Raw genomic sequence first — 12,790 nt, forward strand, 5'->3', positions numbered from 1 at the left:
AAAAAAAAAAAAAATATATATATATATATATATATATATATATATATATATATTTACCGTCATTATATTCTATCCGGTCCTTGTTACCGGTACCGATCTTCTTCATCTTCTTTTGTAGGAGGAAACGTCACTGTTAACAACTAGGCCTGCTGCTCCACTTGCTTAGCTGTTGCATATTTTATGCGTTCGCCGACACAACTCTTTACATATAAACGTTTAATGACAGTAGATCTCGGACTAGCATTCATAATTCTCTTACAAATTCTGAGTAACCTTTACTAAAGTATATTGAAATATGCCAAATTATGCTTGTTCATAAAATCACCAATCACAATCATATTCAAATGATTCTGTGCATCTTCTTTTCTTAAGGGATTGTGTATACCTGTAGTCAAATGTTTTTTGGGTTTTTTTCCGTTATAAGAAGCATCTTCTTTGTTGTCGCCATCTTCTTCTTCTTCCTCTTCTTTTTTTTTTTTTTTTTTGAAAAAGTAGGTCTATATACCATGGCAATATACTGATTGACAATAAAGGAAGTTTCTCTATAATATGGACACGCTGCAAATACTCACCACATCCCATATAAACAGTACTACTGACTTTATTAGTTCCCGGTCACTGGGCAATTTAGCTGCAATCATGTCACTTTGCAAGAGTCTCCAAAACGGCCACCACCGACATGGTTCATATGCTAGCTAATCGGGTTTCCAAGTGTACTGTCATTTACCTGTTATTATTTCCTCTTGTTTTATATACAGTATCTGTTTTGCGGATACATTGGTAATAAGAATCGCGTAATCATTGATAGATACCATCATCATATTTACTATCGTTTTATGCTATGCTAATTGATTCATACCGGTATGTTTTGATTTCAATTCTTCAAGATTATGGAGCAGTTAAATAGTGTTTCGTCACTATGGTGGATGCAATAACTAAATAATAACGACAACGATAATGGTAATGATATTATATTAATGATGATGAGGATGATGATTATGATAATGATTTAGATCATAAGGAACCTCATTATCTACCTAATATCTAATTATTCTTGGCTCTTCATTTTCGTTTTTATACGTGTATAGTAAAGTAGGCTGGCTTCTATTGTGTACACCAAAACAACCCTTTCGGAACATTCAACCACTTCAGGTACTAGCGCGCCCTCTATAAAACTAATTAATTATCAGTCAATGCGTGAGTTAACGATTTTGACTATAATAGCATCATAATTACCAAAGTTAATGATCAACAGTCACTAAGTTAATGATAACAACAACAATAATAATAATAATAATAATAATAATAATAATAATAATAATAATAATAATAATAATAATAATAATAATAATAATAATAATAATAATAATAATAATATATAGGGGATATCTTATGTTTTAGTATTAACATTTAAATATTGTTGCTGCCAAATTTAATTACCCTATAAATATTTTTGAACTCAATTTAATCTTTTAAAAGGGGGTTCATTCAGTTAAATTGTCTATCTAGTCCTGTTCCACTTGTTTATTTAATATGTTTGCCCTCCGTCTTGCACTTTTCTGCAACCAAACATAAATCTGACGGGGTTACTGGCCGGCATTCTCTTTTCTAGTAGTTGGTGCATTTCCAACAATAGTTTTTCTATATTAAATTCAATAGAAGCTTTAAAATACCAGTAGTACATGTTTATTCTTTGTTCTGCTTCATAAAAAAAGAATTGAATCCAACTATTCTGAACCAATGGAGAAGTATAATAGTCCTGTATTATTCGACTTTGTAAAAACCTTTATGTTTAATATGATACGTTGAATAGAAGTGAATTTTAGGCCAATCCGGTCACTAACCTGTATGATTATTTAACCCTTTCTGATCGGATCTGTTGAAGTGCAAACCTATTCTGTGGGTGGCTAGAATTACACCCAACTTACCGCTAATGATGTTTCGCTTAAGCTCGATAAACTCTTAGGACATTCTTTCGATTTTCCTTCTAAAATATGGAACATGGTGTTTTGCTTTCACACATTGGTGGATTGGAATTTATAGTCTAATAGACTACCACGTACAATAAGAAAAAGAATGTTTTAACACACTGCCATATGCGAAATGGAAGAGCTAAGTTAAAATTAAAAACTTCATTAATAAATGGAATTGAGATTTTAAAAACATTTTTTCACACGTATTGGAAGTCCTTCTAAGTAAGTGTTAGGCCTTAGATAATTATATTATTATGTTGTCAGTTCAATGAACTAGGATAGATTAGATTTTTTGTTTTACTTTAATATTTTGTTTTAGTGTTAATAATGTGCTACAGTACTATTGAATTCAGAGAGAAACAAAACGACAGATGAATCTTCAAATTCAATCGGAAAAGGCAGCAGCTTTAAATTTTACCGAGACAGAGTAGCAAGAGCATTTAATATACAATAAATACCGAATTTTATAAGACCTATGTTAAGTAGGATCTGTGAATAATCAGTGACAAGTCTGAAGTTAATTGTAGGTAGATGATTATCCTCCGGTGTAATAAGAAAAATTGCATTACGTGACGAATGTGGATGTTGTATTCTGTGTAAATTCCGTTTATACTGTTTATTGGTTAATATTCCAATTTAAGCCAAATAGGCCTAGGCCCTATAATGACATTTATAATGTCCGTGACAATATATATAGACCTATTAATAATTGTACTATTATTATTATTTTTTTATATTAATATTATTATATTATTATTATTATAATTATATTAGTATTATTACTCAATTACTTGTTTCAATGCCTTATATATATATTATTAATAATAATAATAGTAATAGTAATAATAATAATAATAGTAATAATAATAATAATAATAATAATAATAATAATAATAATAATAATAATAATAGAACGTTTATGTCAAGCGTGATTTTACTCTGCAACTGTTTCATGCAGTAGCAGTCTTCAGGAGTAAGTGGATAGGACGATAATGGAGGTATAATATGAGGTTCAGCAGGTGTATATGCTAATTGTGTTACGTATTCTTGAGTAAGAATTTGTTTCTGTGTCTGCATTTGGAAAACATCTCTGTTCTTTTGTTTAAAGTTGATGGTTTGTTTGAATAAATTATGTGAAATTTTCTCTGTAAGGCAGAGATTGCAGCGTTTTGTTTGTGTACTGTATGGCGTAGCTTTGTCAATTATGGACCATTTAATGTTGAATTGGGTGTTGCTTTCTTTAAGTTTCCATACATGTTTTGATAATTCGGTGCTGTTCTTATGTTCATATTTTGTATATATGTGCTTATGATTTGTAAATCTTGTTTTGAATGTGTTGTCTGTGAGTCCGATGTACTCTTTGACGTCATCATTTGTGGTTACGGTGGCTTTGTAGATAATTGAAGATGCAAGGGAGTTTCCCGAGACAGAAACATCATTCAGTCCTACAACAGCAGAATTCTTCGCACCAAACCACAAGAACCATCTAATACATGCAACTGCCGAAAGAAAGATGATTCATTAATCAAGCTTATATTGTTCTAGGCCTGTACGGTTTCATGAATTCGTTGGAACATATCTTTGGGAAGGTGGTCCAAAACTTTAATAATAGGTTTAATTGTTCCTTCCCGTAATTTCTATTCGATTGCTTGTTTGGGTATTGCATTTTTTTTTTGAAATGACATGTCGTTTGTGTTCATTGTTGGCCCCATGCTGGTAAGTCTCACTATCAACAAATGATTAGTATCATTGAATAGACTTGGTTGTTTTAAACTTCACGGGAGAACAAAGGTATTCAGTATGTAGTAATGAGACAGGAACAATTTATTCCCCATAAGCAAACCCCCAGTGTGATCGGCCATGAGAATGATAGGCCTAGCTCGCACTGGCTTGCCAATCGGCTCCGCATGGGGCTCAGAGCAGGAGGTTTAAGTGGCCATGAACAGGCCAAGGTAAGAAAACCTAGGCCTAGCAGGTAACGCTCCAAGATGATTATATTAACAAATGCGCTGTCCACTTAAACGATTGTTTTTAACAGTAAGCTTTGTTCCTCTTTATAGGAACTAAATAGACAATGTAGAGGTAACAAAATGTGCTTAAGATCCACAATGTTTTTAAACATGTTTAACACACGGTAATCCTGCTCCTAACAATCATTAAGTTTAAGTTATACAACGTTGGACTTACTAATATTATTACCCCACTGGGTATACAACAAATTATGTATTACAAGATGTATTCGTCCTTTCTAAACTGTTTGTTGATTAATAATAATTTCATGAAAATAATTAACACAAAAATCAACCACACATCACATATTCTGACATGTACTGTAAGTTCTAACCAAACAACGTCACAATACTGTGCATTTATTATAATTAGGTCTACAGGAAATATTTATATATAGGCCTACGTATGTATGAATTTAGGCCTAAATTAGATACAGTAATTGATATTAATATTAGCATCGATAACGGTAGTATGTATAGGATTACTTGTAAAACAGTGTATTAACTGTCGACTATAAAGGAAATTTACAATCAACCTGGCAAATAAAGACATAAAGTAATTAATTATATTATACTGCGTTGAATCATAGTTAGTTGATATGTTTATTTTGAAAAATGATGCGCTTATATAAAAGTAATATTTAATTTTGTCGGCATATAGATACAATACGCAGATAAGTACAGGTACAATACTATTAATAGCTAGAAAATTGTGTTGTCAAATTCATTGTTAATTCATCATCTTATTTATAGGATAATTATTTAAACACCCATTGTAGGCCTACATAAAGTCAGACAAAATACCCTAGTTTAAAAAATCTTGAATAGCATTGAAGTAAAAGAACTGGTATAGCTCTACAAAATAGAAACAAACCTCCTGATTATATAAACACAAGCTTTATATCTATGACACTATTGGCCTTTAAACAATTTCTATTTTAAACCCTCGTTAACGTATTTTTGCTTAGCTTGTTTTTATTAATTTTGCTATCTTTTAGATATTTGAGCCATTGTTTTCTAATAATTATTTGCTTTCATTGTGTTATGCCAATACAGAACCTCTTTAGAAATCAATGCTTTAGTAAAATTGGTATTCAGTATAAAGAGAGAATAATAATAAACAAACAAATAAATAAATATATAATGGGATAGCCAACAATATGATAATAAAGCCTATTGAAACAATTTCATCGTACATATAAAATAGTCAACTAACTTCAGCAGAAATACAGTTACTAGAAATATAAATGTTAGTATTGCAGAAGAGGAGCAAATATAAGATGTTATCTCAGATGACATGATTGGTGAAAGACTTATTACTCTTTTTTATTAGCACATGGATGTATCACATTCATTAGTATAGATAGTTATTAATCCAAGGGAAATCATCGGATGTAAACCCCGCCCAATAACTCAAAGTACTCCTCCAATGACGTTGTTCTATTTACATAATAACTTATAGCCTACGACCCATTCGTCAGATTAGCCACTGTGTTACCCGCTACACATTGATTACATGCACCTTATTGGCTGATAAACAGTGACGTAGGAAGTTTAGATTTACCCGATAGGCTGCCGTTGAGTGAACTTGTTAATTAGATCGTGTACCAAACACAATACTGGAACGCTCATCTGAAGTATCATTAACACACCCCCAGCGTAAGTAGGCAGGGCTTAAAGTAACTTAGAGGATACCCAGAGGGTTAGATGAAATCGAGGCTCAGGAGTGGACACTTTTTGGAGGAGTTGATTCGCCAGTGGCGGATAAGGATTGACTGAGTTTTTCTCGTACTACTACAAAGACAAGAGGATACGATTGAATGCGCCATTCGCTGGGTCATTCTTCTATTTTTATCACAACCTCTAGGCAGTGTTTTGGAAGCAGGCCTTGGGCAAACTGATTATAGTGTGCTGTTTGTGCTGTCGTGCGAATTTTTCCCTCAAGTGCTTGAACTGTACACAATAGATAAGGATTAATCTATGAAATATGTTATGATTTATCGAAAACCGACTGGTTTATTTTGGAGATTCTTCTAAGAACTATCAAACGATCATCAACTCTGAAATCTTCACCCTGCAATTCTAAGGTCAAACACCTAAACCACCGAATGATCCAGACTGAGTCGAAGTGAATTGCTGTACACATCACACAACACACAGGTTCCAGAATACCTGAACAACCGTCAAAACGGCAGCAAGTCTTTCTCTGTTGCCGACCTGTCCCACATGGCCCAGGTGAGCCCACTAAAAACGCTGTCACCAACAAACACATACGCAGAACTGAGCTCTCAAGCCGCTTTGGATCGTCTGAACTCTTTAGACAGTACTACTGCCATCACCAATCGCCTGGGCAACGCAAATTCTTACGGAATGCCTTCTGCTTTCGGTAGCCCTCTCCAGCCCAAGTCATTACCTGAGGTGCTCTATATTTCAATTCTTTTTTCTGCTAGTAGCTTAACCCCATTAACCAATAATTTGTATCTTGTTTTGTTTTTCTGTGGTGGTTGGTCAGCTTGTCTTTTTGCCTTTTCCCCTGTTTCTTTACGTCCTGCCCAAGGCTAGACGTTTTTTCTTACGCCTATTACTTGCTTGCGTATGCAAAGTCCCTCTAGGCTAGAAACTCGTCACCGGAATTATCACACACTTGTTCTAGTTCAGAGAGAGAACGAAGAAGAAATGAGGAAAAACCTACTCTTCTGGGTTCGTCACTTCCAAAAATTAAATCATAATAATTTTACTTGAGACAAACTGTTGCCAATTGGGTGTTTCTGATCACGCTGAGACACAACAGTGTCAGGTAGCTCAGCTATAGGTCATCCTCTTCTCTCTCTCACCTAGCATATGGTAGTGATGCATGGTTTTCAGTGCACAAGTTTACCCCAGACATTTAGTACGCGATGTAACATAGATACTAATATGGTAAGATACAACATTTAATTTACTTCACAACCTAACCGCGGCTGATAATTCAATATACGTTTATGCCTTACCTAACTTTGCTTAACGCTTATCTTTTAATATTTTATATCAATTTTTTACTAATGCGATTCGACAACACGGTTATTCTTTACACTGTTATTGCTTAGGCTAGCTACCCAGCGCTTACGAAGGGGTTAACCCAGTTCGCCCTAGGCAGTAGACAGTCAAAAAGCACTACAGATCACGCTGATGTGTCGCCAAACAATACCACGACGATGCGATTCTTTGTGAGTAGCCTACGGCTTCGTGTGGTCTATTCTACACACTGAATCCCGATCCAGTGAGGCAGTTCATTAGTTGTCGATTCGCAGTCAGCCAGGAAAAATCGAACTTCACGCTCTCGTAATATTACCCTTAATATTCGGACACAACATGTACAGATGTTGAAAAACAATAGTATGGTTATTAATACATACGAAGTAAGATTTTATATATATATTTTTTTTTATTGTTGATAATTAGTTTAATGTTTAAATGGTAATTTTCTTTGTTTTCCTTATTTTTATAGGATCGATCTGACCTCATCCCGAGCCATAGGCCTGGGTTTAGCTCGGGGTCTGTCGGGAGCACACCGTCGTTTTCGACGGCGCCGCGTTTAACACATACGCCGTCCACCGATTTTCAACCACCGTATTTTCCACCGCCATACAACATTCCCCAGCAATCACAGTTAGACTTTCATCACATGAATTCGGACCCTTACGCTCATTTGAATACCCTCCATCAACCCCAGCACCACCAATATCAAATTCATCAACAACGTCCCCAGATGCTCCGACATCACCCCCGGGATGACGAGTTGCACATACAACACCCAAATGTTCACCAGCTCTCAAATCGAGACTACAGCATCCGTAGGCCTGATGTGCTGATCCCAGGCAGCCACCATGGACTCGATCAAACTGAGTTAATGATTCACCCGCCTGGGCTACACCCCATGGATGACAACCCGGTAAGTTTCTTTTATAAATTAGATTGTAAAATTACATTTTTGTTAAGAGAACAGAAAAATCTGTATCATTTTTACAACTCAAAACATACATAGTGTAGCCACTTTTCATTATATTTATTACATTTTATTATATGTTTTGTTATTATGTTTAATGAAAAAACAATATTGTATGGCTTATGAGTAGTAGTTGTACTACCAAGGTCTTTGATTCATCATGTACTTTAAAACGCAGTAGCAAGAAATTGTATATTCAATATTCATCTCCTGTGATGCGGTGTTTTGCAATCTTCAAAGCCGATGCACTTGTTCGCCGTTTTAATATTTCTATACAACAACGAATCCTGGGTTCCATTGTGATGGGTAATCAGGAGAACGATCAGTTTCTCTTCGTAATCAATCTATAATCGTAATCATCGTCTAGAAAATTTCCATTCGTTGTAATTAGAATAAGACGAAGGCGAAGAGTTTTTAGCAAAAATGAGCAATCATGCAAAGTGCACTAAAAATCCAATGAGGAAGAGAGCGAGAAAACCAAACTAAATCTGTGTAGGCCCACAATATCTTATGAATTTCATTTTCACGCCTCTACTTCATTTGTTAATTTTTGTATTAATATAACATTTTGTTTTCAATGTGAATATTTTAGTATCATTTATTGATCGTTGTTATTCGTTGCTCATTGAATTTTATTAATCTATTATCAGTGAAAGAATACGAGTAAACATTAAGATCCAACAATATTAAAGGCAATAATTTATAATTTTTACTTTATCAATGTTAATTTATGTTTTTAAACAACTGGCTTTTATATTTGGAATAGGTTGTCAAGTAATCGATAATTTTCTAATCGCAATTTTTAAATGTTCACATATCATTATGATTGAAACCGACATTGCTATATAAATTAAAATCATGTTACCAATTATTATGATTGTATGCTAAGGAATAATACATTCACAATTGATTAATAGCATTTAAATGATGTTGATTTAGTGTCTGTCTGGTATTTGATTATCAGTAACGAATTAACATATGTAAAAAGAGAATACGATCATCAATTTGGACCCCATGTGTCATCAACAACATAAAATTATAAATCAAACATTGGGGAGCATGTTTCGAGTGTTAATATATTAAAGTAGCGATAAATTGAAGTAGGCCTAAATGCAATAGGCTTATAGTCCTATAGAACATTAGTAATTATTGTTTAGGTTATACTTAACGACTAGGGTGTAGGGTGTACGTTGGCGTTAGTTCCCATCATTACAAGAATATGGGTCTTAAATTTCCTTTCAAAGCAACTGAAGTCTCCACTATCGTGAAACCACAAAAATGATACTTAATTTATTATAAAAGCATTGCACTTTTGCAATTTTAATTTTGAGCTTATACATTCACAGTAAAATACTCTAAAAACTGTCGATCTCATTACTGCAACACCGCATAATAGTAAATGCCCACGTGTTTTTAAGACAATGTTTGTCTATGAACAACAGTTTCCAAGTATTTGATTGCGGGGCCCATGATTAGACATAACAAATAATGTAGGCTGTGTAAGTAGAAATAACAGGCAATTAAATGTATATCGAATTCGCTACAGTACCTGGTTGTCTGTAGTCATATTACTTTTGTAATCCTGAAGAAGTAACAAACATACTAGCGTAGTTTTTACATATTTGTCACACATGTGCTGTTGTATTTTCCCAAAAAAATTATCAGCATAATATGCCCATGTTGCAAACAGATATAAACAACTTCTAAATTCTCAGTACTGCATTCGTTTATAAGCACAAAGAGGTCGTTTTGGTAGCAAGCACACACATCAGGCGTAGCGATTTTCTATTCTTGTGTCTTTTATTAAGAAGACTTTGTCTTTTATTATTTTCGACTCATGTCATGCAGAACCGCTGGAAGATTATAACTCGGTCATTAACAATGCATCAAGGTCACCCCATTATACTTGGATAAAATATAATAGATTCTATACAGGGAAGGTTCATTTATCTTTACGGAGATCTCTACCGATTATTAATAAAAATTGTGCATACTGAATTACCGAGGCATAGCTTAATCATTTACTACACCGTACTAGAAAATAAATTATAGCCCGCAAAGTCGTAAACGCCTAGCCGAAAACACTGCAATCAACGCTGAATTACATCTCACTGTATACAATAATTTACATCACAGAACGCAAAAGGCTTATGAATAGGCCTACATGGTTTTAAACTGACTTTAGGCCTGTATTATTATTTTTGTGAAGCATGCGAAATGAATCGCTTCGGTTAACTTAACCTTTGTTGTATAATACGAATAATAATTCCTCTTTACTAGGCTTAGAGCTGTGGTCGTCTGTAGATCAAGAGTGTCAGAGAAAGGGCAGGTGTACTATAATAATCGTGGGATATTTTCAAAATGACAATAGTCAGTCCTCGTGTGCTGGTATTCGAAAGCCTATATCCCTCAAAATTTCAAATCAAAGTATTATTGTAGACGTACACTGTCATAATGCAGTCTTGCAGCAAGAGAGAATCTGATGATGGCACATAGCAGGCACGTAAAGAATAAGATTATCCATAGATTGTTGTAGAGCAATTTCCAAACGTTTTGGTGTGTATTGACATTAAAATAAAATATATAAACATGGATGTTATCCTCTAATTGTATAATGAGGTCATTGTGCTAATACATTAATATCTAAAAAAAAAAAACAAAAAAAAAAAAAAAAAAACATTATTATCATCATTTTTATGTATTACAATGGAAGTTGAAACACACAGTACACGTTGTCGAGATAGGCACGTTTAGACCTATGTCTACTTAATCGTCTAGCATCATTTGCATATTTCCACAAACTACAAAAACGTTTTTATTGACTAAATATTGTGTAAGTCTTACATCAGATGACCTATGAACTCGACGGCTTAATATTTCCTATAACGTTTTTGCAAAATGTTTTCTAAAACTTGAGTCTTACTCATTTCCTCTGTATCTGTTTTCTGAACGCAAAAAGATTTTGAAAACATTCCTTGCAATGTAAGAAAGTACCGCATTGTTTTCGACCAATGAACATAATTGCAGTGAATTTTCCATAACTTTTCTGCGTGACCTTTTGATCTCCGAATTATAAAGTAATTTACAGTATGTACAAAATGAATATTCCTATAGTAACGTCACTACAAATATGCATGTAGTCTTCGGTTGTTTTGGTGAAAAGTGTTTTGCACAAAACAGAAATTTAAAATTTCGATTCATTATCTTGAATATATCAATTTTCTCAAATGAATAAGCCTATGTACGAAAGTATAACTAGAATTCTTCTTTACAGCATTATTATTACCATTATAATTAAAAGTATTAATCTAACACTCCACTGTCACTGAATTGATGTTTGGATAACAAATCATAAAAACGTAGGCCAAATAAAAAAAATAACTAAATATTATATTGTTGGGAGATTTTATAGTTATATATGTTCCATACTATGATGTATACATTTATATACATCATCATTCTCCATTGAGGAAGGACTATAGTCTTAAGACTTTGGTTCTTCTTCTCGTTGTTTATTATGTTTACTTTTTAGCTGTTGCCTATCAAATTTGTATCTCTACCATGATCCAGCCATTGTTTTCCACAAAATTGTGGTTTTTCACAATATATATATATATATATACATATATATATATATATATATATACTGTATTGGTATTGAGCCGTCGAGTTCATAGGTTATCTGTTGTCAACAACAATTTTTGTTCGGGGAAATATGCAAATAATGCTAGACGATCAAGTAGGCATAAATGTGCCTATTTCGACAATACGTGTACTGGGGTTCAACTTCCATTTTAATAAATAATGTTAATGTGTATATTAGATGTAACCACGGGGTGTAGCTAAAATCACCAGATGTCCAGTCTCTGGTCCCTGCATTGTCTTACGTTGTTTCACTTATACAGTACCGTAATTCCTGCATGTTTGAACAATCATCCAAGACGGGAAAAAGTCTTCTGTTTTCTTTAGGCCCCCCCTTGACTTAACGTCCACTTGTTATCTGTTGTGGTTACGTCGTTCTGGTTGGCCAAAATCGTTTTTATGTGATTATCTATCTATGGTGTCTGGTTGTAATTAGTTGTTATCTGCATGCTCTGACTTACGTAACATGACAGCGCTTTTCGTTGTAACTCCTAATTATTGGCATAATCTTTATACCTCCTTGGCATAATTATAATGGAATGACCACACAGATAGGCAATGTATCCCAGTCATACCTCATTTGCCTGATATTTTTATTATATTTTCGAAGCTGCTTAGATTGGGAAGCAGTTGTCGCAGAACTAAGTTAAGTAATTCGATAGGTGCTTACAGTATTTATGCTGTAATGAAAAACTAACAGAATATATATATATTTTTTTGTAATAATTTTGTACATATAGCCCACCATATAGGATTCAGTTTATTAGTGTTTTCAAATATAAACGGTTCCATAATATATAAGTACGGTAATCACCTTTGTTCAGACAATAGGGATTGGGGGATATAACCGGCGTTATAATTATTTGACACAATTTAATATATCTTCTATTCGACATAACTTTTCGAAGATTTTGCTGTAAATTCCAATGCTTTAGCTCATTGATCAAGCAATCTGCAAAAGACCCATCCCTCTCAGATGCCTCCCCTTCCGCTTAATTTCACAGTTCAGATTCTCGGATTGACCTTGCTTTATTATTTATAGATTTCAAATGCTGAGGTAAATGGTACACCGGTAATACTATAATAAATTCACTCTAAATATTATAACCGACGATAATGTTTGTAACGTAAAGAATGTTGGAACACTGATGCAGTAGTGCGCTTAGGACCTACAGTACTTG

At 33.8% G+C, this 12,790-nt stretch overlaps 1 protein-coding gene across 5 annotated transcripts in view; it reads left to right on the plus strand.

Annotated features, from left to right (window-relative positions):
* Nucleotides 1-12,790, plus strand: part of LOC117124967 (transcription factor AP-2-beta-like) — a 69,553-nt gene that overhangs the window by 10,064 nt on the left and 46,699 nt on the right. Inside the window, exons 1-2 of one of the 5 annotated variants that reach the window (XM_033271307.1) lie at nucleotides 5,595-6,400; nucleotides 7,470-7,913. In XM_033271307.1, the coding sequence (XP_033127198.1) occupies nucleotides 6,209-6,400; nucleotides 7,470-7,913 (636 nt within the window). In that variant the 5' untranslated portion in view covers nucleotides 5,595-6,208. Of the gene's footprint in view, nucleotides 1-5,594; nucleotides 6,401-6,770; nucleotides 6,902-7,229; nucleotides 7,381-7,469; nucleotides 7,914-12,790 lie in introns of those variants that run through there. The other 4 variants (XM_033271311.1, XM_033271308.1, XM_033271309.1 and 1 more) reach the window with 4 other exon arrangements.

This window comes from Anneissia japonica, unplaced genomic scaffold (genome assembly GCF_011630105.1).
Source record: "Anneissia japonica isolate Jap-2015-1 unplaced genomic scaffold, ASM1163010v1 scaffold288249_len478412_cov200, whole genome shotgun sequence".
NCBI classification, from domain to species: domain Eukaryota; kingdom Metazoa; phylum Echinodermata; class Crinoidea; order Comatulida; family Comatulidae; genus Anneissia; species Anneissia japonica.